This window comes from Akebia trifoliata, chromosome 7 (genome assembly GCF_017979445.1).
Source record: "Akebia trifoliata isolate Shusen 1 chromosome 7, ASM1797944v1, whole genome shotgun sequence".
In the NCBI taxonomy this organism is placed as follows: domain Eukaryota; kingdom Viridiplantae; phylum Streptophyta; class Magnoliopsida; order Ranunculales; family Lardizabalaceae; genus Akebia; species Akebia trifoliata.
Window position 1 is genome coordinate 33,356,123 of NC_141381.1, and position 26,020 is coordinate 33,382,142.

The 26,020-nt window shown below is 35.4% G+C and overlaps 2 protein-coding genes across 2 annotated transcripts; one reads left to right on the forward strand and one right to left on the reverse strand.

Moving 5' to 3' along the window:
• Positions 1–364: 364 nt before the first annotated feature.
• LOC147399262 (inorganic pyrophosphatase TTM2-like) lies at positions 365–8,102 on the reverse strand. Its single transcript, XM_086448754.1, has 12 exons — positions 7,710–8,102; positions 5,897–6,261; positions 5,673–5,787; positions 4,804–4,999; positions 4,558–4,671; positions 4,268–4,441; positions 3,564–3,758; positions 1,858–1,980; positions 1,649–1,773; positions 1,229–1,352; positions 839–1,099; positions 365–742 (listed from the first exon to the last, which is right to left on the reverse strand). Exons 2-12 carry the CDS (start codon positions 6,231–6,233, stop codon positions 524–526), a joined length of 1,983 nt encoding a protein of 660 aa, XP_086304880.1. The 5' UTR covers positions 6,234–6,261; positions 7,710–8,102; the 3' UTR covers positions 365–523.
• Positions 8,103–18,354: 10,252 nt separating this feature from the next.
• On the forward strand, positions 18,355–24,780 carry LOC147399263 (uncharacterized). The gene is made up of 6 exons (XM_086448757.1): positions 18,355–18,688; positions 19,199–19,341; positions 20,474–20,617; positions 22,185–22,370; positions 23,316–23,440; positions 24,321–24,780. The coding sequence occupies exons 1-6, from the start codon at positions 18,478–18,480 to the stop codon at positions 24,544–24,546; spliced, it is 1,035 nt and encodes a 344-aa protein (XP_086304883.1). The 5' UTR covers positions 18,355–18,477; the 3' UTR covers positions 24,547–24,780.
• Positions 24,781–26,020: the final 1,240 nt, after the last annotated feature.

Below are 26,020 nucleotides of genomic sequence, written 5' to 3' on the forward strand. Positions count from 1 at the left end.
GAGGAAAATAACTGTAAAAAAAATTGAAAAAGAAACAGTAGTCCAAATATTCTGAACAAAAGGAGCAACAATTGAACGATTTGTCTTGAAGGATGTGGATCTGCTAGGCAAGAAGACACAAAACGAGGCTCATCTTAGCACCATATGGTGCTAAGATCCTCATAAATAAACAGCTGTACAATACATAGTAAACAAATTGGATCTCCCTGGATAAACTCAGCATAGAGAAAATCAATCTTTAATGTGACCAATTAAAAAGCTCTAAATGGAATAAAAAACTTCATCATGAACCGATCTCAATGAACAAATTTGTTGACAATGAAGTTAAGATCTTCAAGTCATTAGATCATTATGAAAGCTGTAATTTGCTTCTAAAGTTTAATGATTGATTGATATAATGCCTTTCCTGAGCAGAATAGTAAAAACAAAATCTGAAGTCTCACTGAAGAGAAATGAAACAACGGTGTGTATATGTTATGAAAATTGGAAAAAAAAAAATGACCCATGTTTTTTTGCAGAGGACTCAATTTCGAGATGATAAGCCCCTATACAAAAAGATTCCAACACCACCAATTGCTAATGTTAGAACAAGGGGAGCTCTGATAAATTCAAAATCCAACTTTCTGCCTCTCCTTTCTGTTCTTATTTCTCGATACTGCTCACCCCAGCTCTCATGGATAACATTCCTAAGATTGTCTAATTGGTGCATAAGTTGACGCTGTCCTCGTGCAATGAGCAGGATCTGTTTATAAAATAAAACCCACAACATCAGACAAAGACTTGAAGCTATCTCATCCCTTCAGGAAATTTATAAGAAGGAAAGATTTGTTCATTGTACCTCATCCATTAAAGGAGATTCCTTTGCCAACTGGGAAGAAGATGAGGAGTTGGGTATAAGGGAACCATTGCTCAAACCAGATATGAAGAGAGATGTGGGTGTGGAACCATTGCAGGCTTCGGCTTGCAAAGCCAAGTTCTGGTGGCTAGTAGAAACTTTTCTCGTAGTGAATTTGGAATTCAACTCTTCAATTCGAGAAGTAAACACATCCATCCTCTCATTTAGTGTGGAAATTTGTTCTGAAAGTTGAGTAATGACTCCCTATAACAGAACCAAAAACAAGACGACAAGTAAGAAGGAATTTTAGCATTGTCTTATACAAATAAATGAATTATTCATTTATACTAGACATCAAGAATAACTTCATTTCTGAGACTTTTAACAAGTCACCTGGTTTGCAAGCGTTGCAGGTAGTTCCATGTTTCTTGCATCAAATCTTCTATTGTTGACAGCAAGGCCAGTGAGCTTGGATAAAATCTTGTCACCTTGTGTCGAATATGAGTGTGACAAACTTCTGCTCAAAATAAAAATAAAAAAAACCAAATTTAGTGTTATTTTAGTGTTTTCTTGAAAATAACGGCCTCTGATTCTGTTATTTGTGTTAAGTCCAAATTGAAAACTACAAAGATGAATTTAAATTTTAAATTTTAAATCCAATTATAATGGTAATGAGATGGCATTACATAATGCTAGTGGTGATTACAGAGAGTATTAAACAATATTTCAAATAGTGTGTTTCAAAGTCATTGGCCAAATTTTATATCCAAACTGTGGATAGAACAAAGACCAAAAGTGATCACAAAATAGTACCTCTTAAGATGCTTGTTTCTCATTGCAACCCTATCTGCCGATGCCCGAGAAAGTGCTTCTTTGGGGCTTGATGAGACCAGATCCTCATCTATGCTGAGCTTTGTCTTTAGATCATCTGGCAAAGCCTGTGGGAAGACCAGATCAATAATATATGGAAACAGGAAATGTTATTTCAGTTTAGAAGAGGGTCTCAAAGATCCCATACACACCATAACTTCATTTACAAGTTTTTCCAGCTGAATCTGTTGTATGTAGGTGCGAGGAACATATGAACCTTCCAAACCCAATTGCTCAGCCACAGAGTTTACGTATAAACGGTCTCTACCTTGCACCTGTACCAAAATTAGTATATTTGTGCTTAGCTTTTGCAGAGTTCAGGTAAGAAGCTAAGACCTATGTAAAAATTCACAACCTTGTTTATTTTCTTTTGTTTCAATTTTCATGTTTTTTTTATGATAGGTATAAGATTTATTAAAATCAAAGCAATAGAGCCAAGCAAGGTCGAGAGACCTACGTAAAATGTGCATGCTTATATGAATGACCATCTATTTTTGAAGCCTTTTGACGGGGCATTTTTTTCTTATTTTTAACATCATCTAAACCATGAACCCTAGAGGGCTGAGGTATCATTTGGGGTAATGTGACCCAAATGAGGACCTTGGTCCAGGCTCTATTTGGACCTTCGCGCTATATGTATAATCGGTTGGCTTTTACTATTAACCGTAGTATTTCCACTGAAATCATGCATTTTAATATCTAGAATTTGATTATTTCAGTCAACATTACCATTCAGTGAAATATTTTGGGAAATGAATAGTGGTTTCCACCAAAATATGTACAAAAATAAATTGTCGGTTAAATTTTGTGTCGAACCTTTTGTGAATGGAAATATTTTGGCATATGTTATGGAAGTATGTTGAATTTAATACTATGATTTAGTTATATTTAGTAAAAAAAATTCTTAGATAAAATACAGAGATAAATCAAAAGCAAAAGAAAAAGCTTTGATACACCACAGAATGTCCAATAACACAACTATAAGTAGATTTAGCCATGTTTGTGTTTAAGTTAAAAAGGTAGTGTATGGCAGGTAGGACACATCAGCTCTTTTAGAAATCATTGTTTGAGAAAAATCATTACAACAAAGGGAAAAATGCAAACACATCAATACACATGCATGGTAATATATTATTTTATATATTTTTAAATAAAATTGGAAGAGAAATACATAACACAAGAAAGAGAAAAAACTCCATATAACATGGGACATAAAATAATTTTTTTTAATAAGAGAGCTCAACAAATATAACTAGATTTTTGAAAAGGAAGAATAACAGAACAATCATAATTTGGTTTAAATTGGAAAAGTACCTTCAAAGTACAGGACACATTAGCCCTTTGGGAAATCATTCTGTAAGTAAAAGCATTAAAAAAAGGGGGACTTGTGTACTGTTATGATGGGTGTCAGGACATGCTGCCATGCATTTCCATGTTGATATCATTGGTGTGGCAGGAAAATGTGTATCACAGAAATTTTCAAGGTAAGAGGCATTTTACCACCCTTGAAAAAGACACGGCGATTTTCCCAAAACAAGGGGCTCTTGAAACTTCTTATAGAGTCATTTGTAAAAGGAAATATGATTTTTTTCACTCATGGAGTATAGGATATAGTGGAAGACCCACACTCCAAACTAACATACAGTTTGTCTAACTCATATGTATCTTTCTATGTTAACTAAGATTTGTGGATAATGTGCTACCAAGTCTTCCTAAGATGCAAAATAATTACAAGATGAAGGCAAATGCTACAAAACTAGCACATGAGTTCAAATCTAAAAGGAGAGGAGAAAATGATGATATGCAGGTTTGAAATATCCACGTGAATACTTAATTTGTTTATAAAATGGTATAATACCTGGACATAATGACGATTTAGCTGTTCTAACCAATCAATTTTCACAGTGACCTTATCTTCAGAGAATACATGGCTGCTTCTTTTCAGTATGGAAGCTATGGTGTACCCCAAGGCCATAAGGCCACCAAGAAGGCGTACACTGACTTCAAAGGTTATTCTTGGTGATATAATGAAGGGACTATCTGTAACCCATTCCTGAAATCAAAATGTACAAATATTCTGAAGATATAAGTCTTCGTTCAAAAGTGTTTGTCAACTCCACTAGCAAAACATATCCATAGCAAAAACAGAGATCACATAAAGACCAGATAGGTATTCAAGCTCAAAAGAAAACACCTAATATTCATTATTCGTATAAATGTATAAAACTAATAAATTTTTGCATAATGTTGCTTCATGTATCAGTTCCTCACATCGTTTCTCGGCCCTGATTAATGTCTTAGTGTCTTCTTCTTGTGGGTATTGTACCTAGGTTTGTGGGGTTACCACTCACAGGTTTTACCAACTTACCAAGCTGGCAGTTTACAACTATAAATCTCACTCCTCGAATATTTTCATGGGAACAAGCTTACATATGGGTCAAGGAATTTAGAACATCATTTTTTCCACAATAGAGACTCTGAAACTTCTTCTCAACTGTTTAACCTATCACCAAACATTGACAACTAATTTGAGAAAGAAACAGAAGTTCTTGACAAACAAACCTCAAACATAAGACTGTATTTTCCATCCTTGTTGCGCATCCGAAGATATGATTGGCAAGCTTCAGGATCTTCACCTGGTGGTAGAAGAAATATATCATAAGTCTCCTCCATTGTTTCTGTATGTTCTTTGCTGATAACAGCCCTGATTTGATCAACTGTCAGAGTCCTCGGTGACTACAACAATAGAAAGGACTCAGTGCTAGATGTAGACAATCATAATTAGTCTTTATACTGAAGGCAATTTTGGTAAGAAGGACATGAACATTTAAAGACATGAGTTGAGGTTTAACCTTCAAAATATAAGTTGGGTTTTGGAAACCTGTGAATGGATTGAACTTGTTGATAATTTTAATATGAGCTGTCTGTAAGTCTGGCTCAATGAAAGCCTTATACATTGGATATACCTGCATAGAAAAATGTGGTCTAGAATTACTAGAAAAAAAAGTAGAATCTTTAAATGCCTCCTTAAGAAATCCATGCAAGTCGGTCAAATTATTTCTAAAGAGCAATATCTAACATGGGAAAAGTTAAAGAACCGTTTCAGAGATCTGATGGATTATTTCTTCGGGCTCTTGGTCGGCACGTTGTATATCCCGTAAAACACGTTTCACAAGGTCGAAGTGAACACCGCCTGTGACGGATACTCGAAGGTCTAGGAAAGATCGCAATCTTTCACTCAAAGCATAGATGCCTTCAATAATCACAATTCGGGAGCTCGGGACTTCGAGTGTCCTGATATGGATGAGTTAAATAAGTAAACGGTTCTAGAATCCCAGAAATATTATGACTTGTGAAGATTAAAATTTGTTTCTGCAGAAGATATACAATTACACACTAATCACCAATTGTTTGAAAGATAACAAAGTGAACACATGAGCCTGAGGCATGAAACCACAAGAAGAAAACCAGAAAAATGATTGGAAAAGATTAGCAAAGAAAGGGGAATGATCTCCTCATTTGACAGGGAATGCATAACTCTCCTTTGGTTGGTGGACTGACACATGGTCTACCCCTAACTTGGTCTAGTGAATCATTTCATTAAAAAATAAAGGAATACTCAACATTCACTACTTTTACTATTACCAACAGAAATAGCGAATAAAATAAGATGATATACAGTTAAAGGTGAGTATGTGAGTCAAGTTTACACCATTTCACCATGAAAGTAGTCATAGATATAAATTCCATAGCTCCTAAAAATTTAATTGAAATGGCAACAATTTTTCCTTTCTATTGTGCATCATCACCATTAATCGGGGACTTTCAATATGTATCTCAGGGAGAGGGGAGTTGCTAGAAGCAGACTACCCTGAACCAGTGTAAGCTCAAGTAATCTTTTTAAGAAAAATATCGAACTCATTAGCATGTAAAGCACTGAGTCCAATCATGTAGAGAGATATCCGACCTGTGTCCCGTGCGACAGCTAGTCTTGAAATCATATATCGGCACCTCAACAGGCTTCCCCTCTTTAAGGCCATGGATATTCTTGAGTAATGTATCATAGTCAGTCAAGCGTGGGTCTGTGAAAACATTACAAGCATTAGGTGGGTCCATCTCAGGCCAAAAGTAAAAGAGGCCATCAAAAAGAAACCAAAAATCAGCATAAGAACAATTAGAACTAGATGTTACCATCGAAGTTTCCATCAATAATACGACTGGAATCATTGTAGTTATCCATCGATATGACGGCAATCCCGGGCATAAAATTGAGCACCTTCTCAGTAAACACAGTCTTCCCAGCCCCAGAAGGACCTGCTACCCCTACCAATATCATCCCGTCATTATTTTGGGCCAACAATTGGCATGCACGGATCACAATAAAGAACCCCTTCTCGAAGGATAATTGGTCATGGATTGGGGCTATCTCACTGCGCTCAGAGCCCTTTCTTTTTACTAACTGAACCTGATCTCTTAAGAGGCCTGACCTTCGCCTAGGTGATTCCGCACCAAAAGTAGCTTGAGCCATTGGAAACCTGGAAATATGTTTGGTTTCTCTGCAATACAGAATAAATAGTAAAAAATGTAATAGGAATTTAAGTTTGACAAAAAAGAAGAAGAGAAGAAAGTCCAATCAGATAAAAACAGTCAAAAGTGTAAGAACCTTGTATTTGCCCAAAAAGATGATTTAACAAAAAGCCATGTTTGTCAGAGGTTATGTGAAGAATGAAAGCAAAAGCCTCGATACTTTATAGTGAATGATGGATAGCATCTATTTAATTAACCAATTAAGTTCCATTCAAGTACTAGAACTAACTTTTTGGGTCACATGTCAAAACACAGCAACCCAATTTGTTCAAGCTAGACATAAGTTGACTGAGAAACTACCATTCAAACAGCATGATAGTTTAGCCTACATGGTGGTTCAACCAAGGTGCCATTATCACTAGACTCATTAGGTAATTATGGGAGACATAATTCCAATTTACTGCACAAGGGCGGGACTTCATGACGCTCAAGAAAGGGTTCATGCATGAGATGACCATGATAAGATGTCATGGTGCCATTTTTTCATCGTTGCCATGGAACCACCATCTCGTCCATTAAAATGACAATACCAAGCCAAAGACCTTCCAACCACGTATAAGTATCACTTTCTCCACCCACAAGGTCAATGTGGATTGTGAAACTGGGAATATGCTTTATGAAGCTGAACGATGACTGATCAAGAAGCAACATGTTAATAGATCAAGCATGGTAGAAATAAGGATGTTGATATGGATGAGTGAAAAGACTAAAAAATTATAAAATTAGAAATAAACGCATTCATGAAAATGTAGTAGTAACCACAATAGGAGATAAACATAGAAAGCTGATTGATATGGTTTGCTGATGGGCTTTGAAGGATGGTTAAGGCCCCAACTAGAATGAATGTGCAAGTTTATGGCTATAAAAGAGTGAGAGGAAAACCCAATATACATAGATTGAGGTAAGGAGTGAATATATGAGTATAGTGAATAAACAGTGATCAGAAAAAAATACCCAATGCCAGATATAAATAAGAAGCATCATGATCCGAATTAATTATCTAACAAACATGAATTCTTAAGTGGACATCTGCATTGTAAAGAGATAAAATTAGATCCCAAAAATCTCTTCTACAGAACAGATTCTCATATTTCACACAATAATTCCAGGAAAAAAAACAAAAAAACAAAACAAAACATGAGTTCTAAATTCTAAGAACAAACAAAGAAACATACATGAAGCAAAGAAAAATCTATAGAACAGTAACTAAAGAATCTGATACTTTTTGAGATAATATTCGGATCTAATTTCATACCCAACGAAACCATACAGATATCAAGAACGAAAATAACTGGTTATCCAGAAAATAAAATGAGGGAAAAAAACAAACCCACAAGAGGAAAAAATAAATATTGTGAATAATTTATTCAGATACTAATCAACCTTTAATAAGCAAACCAAAGAAATAAGAAGAGACCTGTTCTTCTCGATGGATCTCTGTTTTTTTCCCCTTTTTTGGAATTCTAAGCTTTGTTGGAATCAAATGGGAGTGGTTTTTGGGTGCTATTTTAGGGATTTGGGATTGTTTGAGAGCCTGTAAGTGGAATTGCAAGAACACTGGAGAGAAAGAGAGAGCGTTTATATATTTTGGTCACAAGTCTCTGTTTTCTATTTATTTCGTGTTCTCTAGATCTCTATAAAAAGGAAAATAAATGGTGGGAGTGTGACCGTGCGAGGTGAGAGAGGTATGTGTGGGTGTCGTGTGGGGGACTAATTTGGTTTTGAGTTGGGCAGCAGAGGCTCAGTTTTCTTTAATTTATACCTTCTTTCGTGGGTAAATGGTTGTGCTTTGAGTTTGAGTTTGGTTTTGGTTTTGCATCTCTTTACAAATAAAAAAAATCATTGATATCTCCTTTAAACTTGCTTTAGGTTAGTAAATCGTACACGTTGCACATGATAGTCCACGTCTCGCGAATGTAACGTCGAGTGCATGCACTAGGACAGGTAGGAGTGGCACCGACAAATGTTTTCCATTTACTAACACATGTCGAATCATAATCGTTAAAGTCTTATTCAAAAGTTTGGGATTTAGCTAAACTCTAGCCGAAGCCATGATTTCTCTTATTGAAAATGTGCCCATATTTACTTTTAGCATGTTGAATCCATATATTTAGTCAATTTAGACATGTCTCCGATGAATTGTAATCATCGATTATTTCGAATAAATGATCGTAGCTTTTTTTGGGGTATTGTAAACATTTCTTTATATAGACGTTCATAAAAATGTCAAAATTGTCATGATATATTATTCATAGTAAAACCCCTCGTTGACTACTCGCATGAATTTATCCCAACTTATTTGGTATGCATGGTTTGTGGGGGTATTGCATGTACTCAGGGGATTTGGACAAGATATAGTGCTCTATGAAGTCAATTGCCTCATCTCTGTTAGTTGAACCTACGGGTCCAAACACCCTATCATCAAAAAATTAAAAGATAGATGGGTTAATTTCATTGATGACTGATCTCTTACTCTTTGAACATTCAAATGCAATCAACTACTACATCAATATCGAACTTCGTATAACTGGAATTCATTTGATCCTCAAAGATGAGAAATTTGTTGTTAAAATGAGAAAAATGTGAATTAGATTACCCGTTCTATAGCTTGTTTATAGCATGTAAAAGTCGTAATCTAGATTTGTTTTAAGAATGTTCTATTAAAATTCAATAGGTTATTGTAAAAGTCAATAGAACTAGTCAACAATTATATTTAAAATAAAATTGATCCCTCAAGCAGATTCCATTTCCTCCAATAGTCAAAATGGGAGATAATAATTAATTTGAAATACAAAAGATTTTGAAAAAATCAAAGTTTATTAAAAGTTGTGTAATCAAACCTTATATCATACATTTTGATTACATGTGTCCTCGGCCACAAGTTAAGGTGCATTAATTGAAAATAAAATTTGACGGTGCTTTTAGTAATTAAACTGTTTTTAGGAAGATAAATTTCTAAGGTGTATTTAATACACCTTAACATATGCCTTTAGAGCATATGTGAACAAAACCTATAATTAATTTGTCAGAGGAAAGTAGGTTTAATGAAACAATATTGCAAACGTTTGTAATTTGGACTTTGGAGTCACAATTATTGATTGAATCATCAAATATATTCCCTTTGAAAAAGATCCAAAAGAATTGGAATCTTTGTGGATTGAGCACTCTCTAAATGGTTGTGGAAATCTGTGAGGACCACCTCAAAGACCCCTCTCTCTCTGTGTATCCTTTCTTGTGAGATTGTATGGTTTCCTAAAATCTGAGTACACCTCTACATGTTCTATTTGAAAACAGTGCAACTTTAGAAGAAGGAAATGGTGAACTTTTCCTTAGCCAATTAGCCAATAAAGACGATTGATTGATCATCCCATGTATCTTATCTACATGATTCAACATACGTGTCCAATTTGTATCGAATCATAAGTGGCTTTATATATGAATGTCAGTGCCAATCTGGCATCCTCGCCATAATTTGATTAAATAATGATTTTCTAACTCCCCCTTTACTCTCTTGACGTGGCATGTGCATAAAATCATAGATTTCCTAGGGATACACAATCGCACATATTTATGGGAGTGTGTAATGGTGTATTCCAAAGACAATTTATGGTTCTTTGCACATGCCACATTAAAGAGAGTACGGTGGAGTATGTCAGAGGGGGAGTGCGATTAGCATGACTCAATTTGATTATGAATAATGATAAACTGACTCTCCCCCTCTAATCTCCTGACGTGGCATGTGCATAGAATCATAGATTTCCTCGGGATACACAACCCCATAAATATATGTAGTTGTATATCCCAAGGAAAAAAAATCTATGATTCTATGCACATGTTATGCCAATGTATTAGAGGGTAGTTAGAAAATCATATATTAAAGCGCAAATTACTAAAAGAGGGTTAGGTATTTTAATATTTACTAAAAATAAACTACTTTTTAAAAAATTAACAAAAATGAATTAAGTCGTTGGACAGTTCAACGTCTTAATAACTTGCTAGACTATCCATCATTTTAAATGGAGGCTAAATTGTTGGAGTGTTAAAGAAAATTATTAAAACGCTAGACAGTCCAATGAGTTATTAAAACATTGAACTATCCATCGACTTAATTCATTTTTGGTAATTTTTTTTATAAATATTAAAATATTTAACCATCTTTTAATAACTCTTTCTATATCAAGAAAACAAAGACAATAAATAAAATAGAACACATAAAGAATAATAAGATTTATAATGATTTATTAGCGTCCACGAGAGTGATTCACCTTGATAAGAAAGAGATCGCACCTCATATACCTCCCAACACATCTCTTATACCTTATTAATCCTACAACTATAACAACACGAAAAATTTTTGTCCCCAAAATTTGGGCTTGGCTAATGGAATGTTTTTTCCTATATTACAGTCTATCTAGTGCCAAGTCTTACGTTATTGGAAGTAAGTCAACCTTATACATCCGACATCCCTTTTAGATTTCACTCCTCCATAATCACAAAAACCTAAACTACGTTTCGACCACATAAATAGGTTTGATATGGACATAACATGTAAAATACTCTCAAGGGAATATGTAAGATCAAAGTAGTCCAACTGTAATATACTATTTTGGTAGTTGCATCATCGAACAAACTAGATCTAACATTAAAATAACACAAGAAAGTAAATTCTTCAAGTCGGTCGATCTATATCGAGTACATGATAACTTTGAGATGATGCTGACATTTAGATTATAGGTTCATGGATGTGGACCAAAAAGTGACAACGAGACTAGACATTTAACGAACATTTACTCATCTTGGTCAAGTAATCCCATAAGCATCCTATGTATACGAACATGTCAGTGTGCACCTTTTCCACACCATGTGACATATTCTTTTGATCCCATTGACAATGACTACATTGGGAATTTACAAAATAAAGAAGTTAGAATGGTCATCACTTACTTGTATTTTTCATTTAAATGAAGGTTTTTCTTCTTTTTTTTTTTAGGTCACAATTTGAGCTTACAACCTTGAAATGATGGTTTTGGTGGGAAACAAAATGTCAAAAAAGAATATTTGCAGCTTTACCTTATCCCTTTTGCATTGGAAAGTTTAGTCCCATGAAATAGCACTTTAAAATAGGGGTGCAACTTAATTCGATTCAAACCGAGAATCGAACCAATCTGTAAATTTTGGATTGGGTTGGTTCGGTTTTAATTACATGCGATTTGATTTCGGGTTAAAGAAAATTAGAACCGATGAGTTCGGTTCGATTTTCGGTTCAGGGTTGGTAAATAACCGAACCAAATCGAAAATCGATATTATATATATAAAAACAAAATGTTTTTTTTTTTTTTTTTTTTTATATAATCAAAATCCACTTCGTCTCTCTCGTCTCTGCGGCTGCGGCTGTGGCTGTGGCTGCAACTACAACCTGCACTACCACCCACTACCATCGGCTGCAACGTGCAACCTTCTCTCTCTCTCTCTCGTTTTTGCTGCTGTGACGGTATGACCTGCAACCTGCGGCTGCCACCGACTACAACTACAACCTGCACTGCCACCCACTACCACCGGCTGCAACGTGCAACCCTCTCTCTCTCTCTTTCTCTCTCGTTTTTGCTGCTGCGACGGTGCAACGGTGTGACCTGCACTGCCACCCACTACCACCGGCTGTAACGTGCAACCCTCTCTCTCTCTCTCTCTTTCTCTCTCGTTTTTGCTGCTGCGACGATGTGACCTGCGGCTGCCACCGACTGCAACCGGCACATCTCCCCCCCCCCCTCTCTCTCTCTCTCGTTGCGACTGGGACTTGCGATTTGCAACCTGCGGCCTACGAAATACGACCTGCAAAGGTTTGAGTTTGGTTTTTATTTTTTATGCGTTCTTTAGTTGTGTTGATCTTTAGTGATTATAGGGTTTGAATCGAAGAATTGGGGATCAATTTCTTGTAGGATTTGAATGATCTCTCTCTTTTGACAACCCATCGAACCGAATCGAACCAAACTGAATTAAGGTCGGTTTGGATTGGTTCGGTTCTAGACCAAGTCGGTTCGGTTCTGGTTCTCATATAATAAAACCGATCTTGATCGATTCGGTTCTGATTTTGCTCTAAACCGAACCAACTCGAACCAAGTTGCACCCCTACTTTAAAGTCCATATAAATAATGTGCTTTAAGATATATGTCAATCTACATCCCAAATATCTAAAATGATTAGGAAAAGAATAATTATTTTTTTGACTTACCCCTTTAACACACACCCATGGCATGTGTTAGAACCATACATTCTTTTGTTTGGGATACACAATTGCACATATTTATGGGGATGTACATTTGTGTATCCTGAGGGAAAAATTTATAATTCTAACCCATGCCACATCATGGATCGTGTGTCAAAGGGGCGTCAATAAATCTTGCCTCTTAAAAAACAAAGGGTGTTTACTAAAGAGTCATGATTTTTTTGACACCCCCTCTAACACACACTCCCTAATCTGGCATGGGCTAGAATCATAGATTTTTACCTCGGGATGCACAGTTGTACGGACATAAATGTGTGTAGTTGTGTATCTCGAGAGGATTGTCATAAAATCATTATTCTTTACCAAAGTATGCACCGAAGATTGGTTAATTATTAGACCGACATGTTTTGAAAGTATTGCTCAAAACAGTTAATTTTCTATTTTGAGAAATATATATATATATATTTTTTCAAACGAACAGATCTTGGAGTTTACTTAAAATGTTTTCCAACCTTTGCAGTTGTACCTTAAAGACTTATTTAATTTGGATTAAGCTCAACAGTACTCCCCACTCTCTCATTATAATAAGGGTAAATTACACTTTGATCCCTCTACTTTAACATAATTCCATTTTGACCCCCTAATTGCACTTACCTCGCTTACAGTTATCTTAGGGCCTCACTTACCCCTGTTCTGTCAAATTGCCGTCAACTTAACAATTAAATTCCTTTTATAAATACCATTTTACCCTTTTTAAAATTTTATTCCTTTTTATAAACAAAAAAGAGGCCTGCAAAAAATGATTTCAATGAATGTTTAGGTGCGGCCATTTTAATTATTATTTTAAAATTTATTTTTACTAATAAAAAATAGTATAAAATAAGAGGGTAAAAGAATAAAATAACATCTAAAATTTAACCCTGTCAACAAAAGGGGAGAAGGTAAGTGCAATTATCAAAATGTTAGGGGGTCATAATGGAATTATGCCAAACTATAGGGGGTTCAAAGTGGAATTTACCCTTATAATAATATAGATAATAAACACATTGTGTTTATCGGATCAAATAAGGATTCTATTTTCATACCCAATCCAACATTAGGATTGGATCAAGGTTTTGGGATCTAATAAAAGAATATTGGGCTGATTTCATATCTTTTATAAATGATGTTGATATTTGAAAAACAAATTCATGGAATCTGAACCAAGAGGCAACAATGTGAAGATATTACATGAGAACATATGGTCCATGTCTTCACCTTATCCATATGAAAGCATCCCATCCCACCTTTATCATGTAAGTTGGAGGAGCATTGCACATGTCTTCTCTTGTCAATTAAGTACTTCTAGGCTAGACCAAATCCACCTCAAGAGTCAGTACTGGTAACTAAGAAATTGACCAACCAAAGCTAGTATTTTGATAATTGAAACACATAATAGAGGTTGGACTCATGGTTTTACAATTCGTTTTGACGTCTCGTCTTGTCCATGAACGAGACCGAGTCATCTTGGACGAGTTTTTCGATATGTTTGAGTCGTCTCATTCAACAATGAGACAAATGAACCATGTTTTTAAATCTCATCCAATAAGTTTGACTTGTCTATCCATCTTGTTGGTGGATGATACTGAGACATATCAGACGAGTCATCTTGGTCTCGAACAAGATTTAAAACCATGGTTGGGCTTGGATGGAGTATGTTGACCAAGGAGTTGACCCAAAGTTTGGGTCGGGCTTTGAAATCCTAATCCAAGGTCCACCAGAAGTTAGAGAGCTGATATTGGCACCCCACTTTTTTTACTTATTACACTCCATTTTCTTAAATTATTTATCACACCATAATTAAAGATTAAAACACACCATTTAAACATTACAAAAGTTTGGTTCAAGTTACTACTTCAACATTAAAAAACATTATAACTTCTTCAAACAACTTTGGTAGTTGTTTATAATTGGGATTAGGCTCATAAAATTAAAATCCTAAATCTAACAAACAAAAGGAGAGTTTCTATTGGAACCCCAACTTTACCATTGATTTATTTTTAAATTGAGGGGTATTAAGTAAAAGTATAGAAGCTCTCCAAAGTTATCCATAAGGAGAGAGGTTAGGTTACAATATCCCCCTTTCCCACTTGGCAATTTTGAAATTTTTTTCTTCTATAATGATTTTTTCTTTTTGAAACTAATCAAGGAGTTAGGCAGACTCCCAAACAAGTTAGGTTAATAGAAATTCTTTTTTTTTTTTTGGTTGACTTAGGGAGTATCCACATATTGGTGAGATTAAGTCTCCTTAGGGCTCCACGTTGAACTCGCAACCCCGTGTGCTAATTTTATCCAAAAGCTGCACTCAGCTTCGATCTCACAACGAGTCGCACCCTTGACTTTTAATATATCAAAGGGGCTTATGTGAGCCTGGTCCGGAGGCCATTATGTACTATGAGAATCCGTCGAACCTAGCTAGAGGCCCAGTTACTTTTATCTCCAACAAAGCCCAACCCAAGCTGAATGCAAGAACATTTGTGGAATTGTCAGCTTGGAGATTTCTCAAAAACTCATACGAGGAACCTATATAGCAACATTATTAGAGGTTTTCTCACAAGTCACATCTTATATAATGATCCACACACATTATGTTGAGTCTGAGTGCCACATGTTTTGATATATTATGCATATAGAATATCAAATCATCAGATCCAATCCTTGCCTGTTGTGTAAATAATCTTCCAATAAAATATTAGGTCTTCAGAGCATTGGGATTTGTGTTTCGTTGACTATTTGATTACACATAATAATAATTATTAAAATAAAAAAAAATTATTATTAGATGAAACCTTGCAAAACTTTTCTAATCTACATACTAGAAACAACATCTTCATTGATGAGATTGATTTCAATCATTAGATTTAAGATATATGTATATATATATATGGGGACGGTTCGAGGGACTTTCGAAAAACCGTCTTCAAAACAGACGTTTTGTGAACATTAGATTTTGTGGGTTTAACGGTTTAGATTACAGGAGACAAAAGTGCACTCCAGCTGTAAAGAAATGAGTTTCTTGTAAAAACGAGAGGTATTTATTTTTACCTCCCTTTTTTTTTTCTTTTCTTTTTTCTTAAAATGAATAAATCTCTCACTGTCTCATCTCTCTCTCAAAATACGGAACTCAGCCCTCTCTCTCTCTCTCTCATCGACGACATCATGTCTCTCTCTCAAAAATATGAAATTACAGTCAACCGAACTCAACCCTCTCTCTCTCTCTCTCTCACTCATCGACGACATCATGTCTCTCTCTCTCTCTCGATTGGTCGACTCGAACGATTCGAGCTCTTTCGATCTCTGTCTATAAATCCAAACTATGCAGTAATCCCAACTGGGTCTTCTTCACAAGAGAGTTATAGAAGTTATTGAACTTTTCCTTTTATAGGGAAGTCTACTAACAACTTAGAGGATCCACACAACAACAGTGAAGGAGGTGATGAAAAGGGCTCTGATTCAAGTGACGGGTTAGGAGAAAACAATGTTGCCATAGAAGACAATACCAACAACAACTTAAATGAAGAGAACCCAAATGAGAATTCTTTGAATGGGAAAGAAATAGATAGTGGGCAATCAAAGGTTTGTGCTAGAGGTCATTGGAGGCCTGCTGAGGGCACAAATAATTAAATCCTAAAGAACATTGCTACAAACCTTGCATGAAGCAATTGTGCCAAACTCTAAGAACAATTCCTTCAGTTTATTGTTATCAATGCTGTCATCTAAGTTCTTCACTACTACACTAGTAATTGGTCCATATTCCCCAAAAATGTTCTTTAGATCTTCTTCTGTTGTTGATTCAGAAAGATTTTTTACAAAAACATTATTGAATTTTTCCTTATTTATAGCAGTCTCCCTTTCCTGCCTATGAAGAAAGGGTCCAACAAAAACTGGCTTATTGTTCAACAACATTCCATTAAGCTTATCTATTGCATTTTGTGCTGATTCTTCATCCTCAAACTAAACAAATCCATAGCCGTTCGACTGGCCAGAAGGATCTGTAGCTATCTTGCAAGAGAGAATATTTCCCAATGAAGAAAATGTTTCATGTAGTGCTTTGTTATCAATCGCCTTGTCAAGATTCTGCCAAGCATAAATAACGTTTAATGGCTAGACATGATGCCGTTGATGAGAGAGAGAGAGAGAGAGGGTTGAGTTTGGTTGACTGTAATTTCGTATTTTGAGAGAGAGACATGATGCCGTCGATGAGAGAGAAAGAGAGAGAGAAAAAGAGAGGGGTGAGTTTCGTATTTTGAGAGAGAGATGAGACAGTGGGAGATTTATTCTTTTTAAGAAAAAAAAAAAAAAAAAAAGGGAGGTAAAAATAAATACGTCTCATTTTTACTAAAAACTCGTTTCTTTATAGCTGGAGTGCACTTTTGTCTCCTGTAATCTAAACCGTTAAACCTACAAAATCTAATGTTCACAAAACGTCTGTTTTGAAGACGTTTTTTGGGAAGTCTCTCAAACCGTCCCCATATATATATATATAACGAGGTGATCCTATGACAGTGGACCAGCCATTGGACCATTGGGACCCAAAGACCAACCTTATCCATAGGACTAGTCCTCGGATTACATGCATCATCCCAACCAGTCAGGGTGGAGCTAGGATTTTCTTGTAGTGGGGGCAAACTATGATTAGTTGTATAGTTGAAGAACTTCAATGGAGGGAGGTGAGGGTGTGGGGGCAAAAATTGGAGGGAGATGAGGGTGTGGGAGCAAATGAGGCATGTAATTAGTTGAAAATATAGGGGTGTCTCAAAGTTTTGTGGGGGCAATTGCCCCCACCAGCTCTTTACTAGCTCCGCCCCTGCAACCAGTCACGTGAAGTCATTAAGTAACCAGCTTAATGGTGGAGGGACTACAGAGATTCAAAGTCATAACTTGGGAAGCACACTCAATCAATTTAAGACATTTTTCATTTAGTTCAATAGTAATTCATAAGGATGATAGTTTTGATGAGTAGAAGACAAAACTCTATGAACTTTAAAATATATATATATATATATATATATATATATATATATATAATTTATTTTAGTTGTATATTTTGGAGATAGGTGGAAGTTCAATATCCATCCATTTTCTTTGGATTGATTTTAAAAGAAATTATTTTTTGATTATTATTATTTTTTATTTTGAATATGAGTTTTTTAATGAAATCTAAAGGATTGTGGAGTGGATTTGCTATTGTTGTTATTCTTTTGAGCAAAAAAATCTTTATTAAGATTTAAAATCTTTACTAGAATAACAAAAACCCTGTCCTTATTATGATAGTGAGGATAAAAAATGTCCAAGTAAGCCTCATCCACCATAAAAAGATCTTGAGATGTGCAAAACAAGTCCTTGAGATTCATTAATGTTTTTCTCACTGCCATAGTAAGGCTAGTCTAACTCAATAAATAAATTGTTTCTCTCATGAAGTTATAGACCGAAGGAGTGTGCCACTTGACATGCAAGGAGAACAAGACTTGAATAATTAGTAACTTCTGGGAGCACAGTAGCTAACTCGTTTATTAATAACCATAAACATAACGTTTCAACCACCATAGTGAGATCGAAACTTTTTGAAAGATATGTGGGTTCATAAATTGTTACTTTAACCGAAACAATAAAAACTCTGCTACTGATTTCAAGCTATAGGATTTGATCATGATCTCGAATCAGGGATGATCAAATAATAATAGCTCAATGGGTCCACACAGTATATAACGTGGCGCGCTTTTTAAATGGGTTTACATACTCCCTTGGAAAATGATTTACAACAAAACATTTTTTCTGTTATACAGAAAAAGCTTTAGAATCAAAGAAAGAGAAACTCTAAAAAGTGAGATCTCTGACTCTCTGTTAGTGCGTGTGTACATGAGATTGAGAAGTTGAAGATCTATTCGTGTTTAGAGAGAGAGAGAGAGAGCAAACCAGAGAGATGGGTTGCTCATTTTCTGGTTTAAATGCTCTCTACGATGTCGTTAATGGCGGAGGAGATGTTTGGATCAATGAGAACCGTTTCAGGATCGTTAGACAACTTGGAGAAGGCGGGTTTGCCTACGTTTACCTTGTTAAGGAGCTTTTTACAGAAACTGGTTCTGGTGCTGGTGGTATTGGCAAGAAATTCAAGGACCCTTCTCATGTATCAGGTCAAGATCTACTTATTATGCTTCAATGATTTTAGCTCTGTTTGTTTCTTGCAAAAGAACATGAAATTGTCTGCTTGTTCTTATTAAATTTCTAAACAAATTATGTTGTTTTGATGTTAGGGGAAAATGGGTCTCTCTTGTTCTTTCTAAATTTGTTGATAATTGGAATTTCTTTGTTTTCATGGTTCTAATCTGAAATGGTAAAACAATTAATTTTTTTTTTCCAGTAATTTCTTGAGGTAAAAAGGTTGTGAGTAGTCGTTTTTCTTCCCTAATTTTAGTTATTGATTTGAAAAATGTGAACTTTTTCATATTTGTTTCCTGTTATTGTAATCTTTTGTTCTTAGTCTGTATCCATAATTGTGGTTTTGACATCTTTCATAGTTTAGTTGTGTCATGGTTCAATTTTTTTGAATTGTTTAGTAAGTTATCATTTCTTTTCTTGATGAATTGGGAGAGAAAAAAACTATTAATGAATCTAATATGAAATGTCCTTTTATTTTACTGCAGATGATGGCACTTATGCAATGAAGAAAATTCTAATTCAAAATAATGAGCAGTTAGAGTTGGTGAGGGAGGAGATCCGGGTCTCATCAATGTTTAGCCATCCCAATCTACTTCCAATTCTTGATCATGCTATTGTCACGGTTAAGGTAATTCCTTTGAGTTGTTTATAAGATCTGGATTATTCATCTATGTTCTATATATGATAAATTGGCCATGATCCAATACCAATTCATGGTTCTACTTGTTGTAAGTGGGAACATGGATTGAAACCGTTACTAATGGATTTGGTAATGATAGATTTGTGGATGGATCTTGTAGATTCTTTTGATCAACAATGGAATTTATAGATGAACTGGTCGAGGAGGCCAACTAAAGATACATGGTCACACTAGGAACAGAAATATTGCAGACCCAATCCCATCTAGCAACAAAATTGTAGTAAAACACTCACCTAAACTCGAACACCTTACACCAGAAAAAGATACAAGAGAGGACCGACGGAGACACAACTGAAGTGTCCACACCATTGCCTTCAAAACATCTGCTGTTTCGTTCCTTCTAAATCCCCCAATATTTCCATATTAATACACCAATATGCATCATCATTCTCTAATCAATCTTAACATATTAAGATACCAATATGGCCTTCTACGCTTCTAGAGATTTATGAGAAACTAAATCACAATTATGATTCTGTTTACTAGACATAACATGCAATAAAATATTCATCATCATCATTTATTCCTTATCCCAAATATTGGAATTGGCAATGTAGTAAATTGTTATTGCGGGAGTGAAGTTCATGCTTTCTGTCGTCACCTTTGGATTTTCCCCCCTAGGCTCGTTGGAGTCAATTCATTATCTTCATTCTTTTTTATAGTTTTTCTCCCTCCCCTTCCATTGGAGTAGGGGTCGTTAAATCGAAAAAAAAAAGTATTACCAAATCCAGATAACAACAAATGATCCCATATTACATATCAAGATATTAAAAAAAAAAAAAATTGATAGGCAATTGAGTTAGTAGGTCAAGACAGATTTTGATCCCAAGCCATGTTATCAACATTCATGGACTTAAATCAACTTAGCAAGCTGGCACCTTTGTATCTGAAGGTGCCATATTTTAACCCCAATTCCTGTTTTTCAGATGTAATTTGTTTCTTGATGCCTTCCACAAAATTCTTCTGTACTAATTGACTTTCAATGCCTTTATATTGGTTCTTCCATGTTGCAATTCTCTCAATTGGTTTAATTTAGTTGTTATTTTTTTTCTTTGTCTAGACTACACAAGAAGTATCCGGGAATCATGAAGCATACTTGTTATTTCCAGTTCATTTAGATGGAACTTTACTGGACAATTCCAAATCTAAGAAAGAGAAAAATGAGTTATTTTCTACAATTGATGTTCTCCAGATATTCCGACAGGTGAGTATAGGATCCCAATATCCTTCTCATGGCCAGCTCTGTCTTTCTTTTTTTTTTTTTTTTTGGTATGATGTAATTACTTATCAAGACCTGCCTCTCTCTCTCTCTCTTAAACTATTAAATAATAATTTAATTGAAGAATTTGACATTGTGCTTCATTTTATGGATATTTTTTTGTAAAATTTCATTGCATTCCCCTAATCCTATGAGATATTGTTATATCTATATTTGGTCAAAACATGCTCTCCTTTCAGTAAATATACATTTTAGTGATTGCTATTGTCCAATATTTTTCATTCTAGAGGCTCTAGATTGCATTATTGTCTTCCACCATTTTCAAGTGGATGACTACCATAAAAAATCTATTTTAGAGGTCATGCTTACAGCACAATTTATTCCCTTAGAAATAGAGAAAACATAGTGGAAAAAGACAAAAAAAGAATAAGATATGCAAATTGTTTGACGTGTTAGATGTGAAACATGTATTAATGAAACAAAACTACAAGGAAATCTTAGAGAGCTGATTGAAAACCTACTTGACAAAAAGACAGGAAGTTAAATTATGTATGTCATCACCTAACTTAAATTGCTCAATGATATCTAACAATAGTTTTTGAGGACCCAAGTATTTTTATTTATAAGTTGTGATACTTGCACAATATTTTACATGTATTTGTTTTTTTCCCCCTTAAAAGGACACTCATTTTTCTGTGTTGAAATAAGACATTTTGATGATATCATATGATGTTTATGCATACATGTCCGGAACTGTTGTGCCACATTGAGAAATGTCCAAGTGCCAACATGTATCAGCATGGAAAATTTTCCAAAGTAGAAGTGCCAAGATAACTATGTCAATAGGCAACAAACTAAGAGAAAGACGATTGCGATGGTTTACCATGTACAACGAAGGGCAATTACTGCCCCAATTCGAATGAATGTACAAGTTGAAGGTTCTAAAAGAGTGAGAGGAAGACCCAAAAGAATGTGGATCAAGGTATTGAAAGCAGATATGAACACACTTTCTATAACACAAGATATGGCCCTAGAAAGAATTGAATGGAGGAACGTAATTCATTCAGCAGGTCCCAAGTTTTTGATATATGGCTTTAATGATGATGAGTATGTTGCCACCACTACTGTAAATCTAATAGGATTGCTATATCATATATCTATTTGTATTTTGGACATGGCCATTGATTCGATTTATGTGAACTTCATTCTAGATTTCTTTGTTAAGCATTTATCAAGCTATTTTGGGTCTAGCTTACCTCTTTATGATCCTAGATGAAGAATTCAGTTCTAGAACAAAACTGTCACTCGTTTAGGTTGCAACTAAGTGAACTTTCATTTCACAGTTGCAAATACTGTATTTCATTTGGTCTGGTTGTATTACTTGAAACATTGACTTTGCACTTTCTATCATTTGGACTTACAGCTAGGTGTCAATCTTTTACTGTACATTAAAGGATTTTTGGTACCATTTATAGTGTGGCTTTGCTAGATTTATTGATTTTGCATGTCTGAACTGGTAGCATCTTGGATTAATGAAGGACCCATGCTACAGCTTTGTGCAGGACTGAAGCATATGCACAGTTTTGAGCCTCCATATGCACACAATGATGTCAAACCAGGTAATGTACTCATCACACACAGGACAGGACAACCTCCTCTTGCCATATTGATGGATTTTGGAAGTGCTCGACCTGCACGAAAGGAAATTCGCTCTCGTACGGAGGCACTACAATTGCAGGTATGAGCTTGTTTGTTTTCCCCTGAAATTTTCATAGAGCACATTAGATGGGTTCACCTTTCACTTAGTGAACTTATGAAGAGTCACTCGAAAATTTTGAGCCTTCCACTTATGCCATCACCTTGGCTTTATTCAATGTTTAATTCTGCTAAGGGCCCACAAGAAAAGAAAAAAGGAAAAAACAATTAAATCATAAATCTTGAGTTGACCGCTTCTTGATCATCTCTAAATACACTGTACGTTGGCCAGCCAAATTACCTAAAAACCAAGCTCTTGCAAACAGTAGCTTTTTGGACCTATATCTGTGAGTAAAGTGTAGAGTATCTATGCAGTCTATAATGTGATAATCGATCCTATTTTTATCAGCTGTGCAGTGGTATTAATGGGTTGAGTTTGGGCCTCCATTCAAACTCACTCAGGAATGTAAGTAGCTAGGCCCAAACTCAGCCCATCCAGTCCAGACTGGACTATATAGTGAAGGCCCAAGACAACGAACAGGTATAACAATGTGTGCCATTAGATTTGACTTAGAGAGTTTATTTTTGTTAAAAATGTAAGCCCAAGACCAGCCTATGTATTTGGCACCCTATGTATTTGACACAATAGTAATCCAGGACGAAGCTGCCAAGATACTGGGCTTTGACAAAAAGCCCATTAAGTGCATCCTGGACCAATAACTCCCCTAACCTGGCTGGCCTGGCTTATATTGTGCTTCTACTAAGATACATATTCATCATCTTGTAGTCTTGATCAGTTTTCTTAATATTTATCTTTTTTGCTACTCAGGATTCTAGTCTTATGGCAATAAATTTTCTATTTCTTGTTTTCTTACATTTTTGAAATTTTATGCTCAAGATTCTGCAAATCTCTTAGTTTACTTTGAAATTTTTTCTTGCTTTTGTAATTGAAAAAGACAAAAACTTGGAAATGTTTTTTGGTGTGTAGGAATGGGCAGCAGAGCACTGTTCTGCACCTTTCCGAGCTCCCGAGTTGTGGGATTGCCCGAGCCATGCAGATATTGATGAGAGAACAGATATTTGGTCGCTTGGGTGCACTTTATATGCAATAATGTAAGGCCTGCCTATCTTTCCTATCTTAGTACACTATTTATTCTGTGCAACCATTTTTTTTTCTGGATTATTTTATTGTACCTAGTGTGTGATTTATTTATATCTCTTGCCACCCAAGTGACAAGATTTTGAAACTACTCTTCTGTTTTCTTATTTGAAATGACACTTTGTATCAATTTTACATGTAATGATGTTGGGCTGTAATTTTCAGTACCATTGTAAGTGACAACAATCTAGTAGTACAAATCACACATGACATTGGGGGACATTATATAATAGTTCTACCAATGAGATTTATGTCAAAAGTGATTATTGATGGGTCAATGCAACCATCCAATTTATTGCATTTCCTTTTATTATGGGAAAAAAAAAATACTATATTGAATCTTTTAGAAAAGGTGTATGGATGGATGGTTCCAAACATCCGGGTTCAATTTTGTCCCTAGCAATCACTGGGACGAACCCATTGTGTTGGGTCATTACCCTCATGCCTTAATTATCGTTTTAGCGTGCTAGTTTACTCTGTAATATGAGATGACTGGGCCAAGTTGGGTTTCTCTAAAACCCCGTCCTGATACTATGCTTCTATAACCATCTCTCAAAAGACTGGTAGAAAGTGTCCTATGGGACATTAGTTCTAAAATTATCGGTAAAAACTGTACACCAAAGGATGATAAGAAGACATATCAAGTGTCCCATGAGTTCCCTATTTGAGAGAAAAAAGAAATGTCTTAAGATCATCTGCTACAAAATTCTTAGAAAAATAATCTTTATAAACATAGGATAGAGAAACTTTTAAATTCAACTTCTTTAGCTATCGAATTCTAAAATTTTCCCTCCACTACTCTATTTCAACTTCACTTGTTTCTACATTTTATAGGTATGGCGAAGCCCCTTTTGAGTATGCACTTGGCGAAGCAGGTGGCAGCTTGCAGTTGGCCATCTTAAATGCACAAATAAAGTGGCCAGCGGGGCCTAATCCACCATATCCCGAACCTCTTCATCAGTTTGTGATATGGATGCTCCAGCCTCAGGCTGCAGTCCGTCCTCGCATCAATGATATTATCATTCATGTTGACAAGTTGATCTCAAAGTTTTGTGCATGATCTAAAATGGGAAGCTGCCTATGAAGTTGATCACAAAGCACTGATGAAGCACAAGCCGTATGTCAAAACATATTGGATTATGAATTCAAGTTATTATGCACCCTTCTTGCCTTCCATCTTGACAACAGTTATTATTATTTATTGGTTAAGCAGGTAATTGATCCTTTTTTATTTTTTTGTTGTTTTATAAATCTGTATCAATTCGATGTTAATGGAAATCCGTCTTTCTCTGTGTGTGAGTATGTCTAGATGTGGATAAGCCTTTCAGAAATATTTGATTACAGATTACCCATGAACACCAACAGATTTTGTATTTTCCAAATGCAATCAAACAATGGAATTTAGTTTTTCCACCCCTACCTATCTTTACAAATATTTTAAAATGATTGATAAATTTAAATGTCTACTTGATTCACCCAAGTCAACTTGCAAGTCATGAAGTTGTTGACTCGATAGACGACTCTCTGGTTGTTTTACTCAAAATCAAGTTTTAAAACTATACTTTTCAGTTTTTTTCTATGTTGACGTTGCTTCATTAAATTTTCGGGTTGGTTGACTCATGCGTTACTGTCCGTGGCGAGTTGTGGTTTTGGAAACAAAAGAAAGTAAAAAAAAAAAACACTTTTGGACGAAGTTAGAAACATTTTCTTGCATACCTTGATACATCTCAACCACAAAATCTTAAACTACTTGTAGGAACAAACAAAAGCTTCCTTTGACTTATAAGATGTACACGATTGAAGAGGGAACAATTTGTGTGGCTGCCTTTACATAGTACATGCACACCCTTCTTACTCTAACACGAGATTCACCATCATCCCTAAGTCAGTGATGATGATGTATAATTGTGAAAAGAAAAATGATTTTCTGATGCCACTCTGACATATTCCCCCATCACAGAATCGTAGATCATTTGCATTGGGATATGCAGAATCATAAATCTTTTTGAGGTGAATGATCTATGGTTAGGGGGGATTATGTTAGAAGGGAGCATCAGATTATCACGAGTCTTGTGAAAAAGACATTTAGTTGGTAATATTTTTTCGCCTTGATGGAGTAAAACTACCTTATGTTAATGCAAGAAAGGGTGAAATCTGGCACGAAAACATACCAAGTGTCCCTCCAATTGAAATTGAACTGTTTAGAGTGTTACTGCAAAATGAGAGTGCAATTCGTCATGGGTGCTTTGAAACACTTTGACATCGGATATGGGTTTTGGCACTTGCCAGAATCACTTCCCAAATACCACTTGGGGAAGCCACTTTTTAATGCCATATGTAGTCTAGAGACACTTTCCATGTGATGGTTCATCTAGAGAATGAATAGTGATTCAGAGAGGTGACCGGTTGGAATTCAAATTGGTTTGGAGGAGAACATCTTCTCTAAATTTAAAGAAGATGCAAATTTTAGAGACATCGGTTGGAGTTGCTCTAAGGGGGATTAAGGTGAGGTTGAAAAAATAATGGATTGAAGG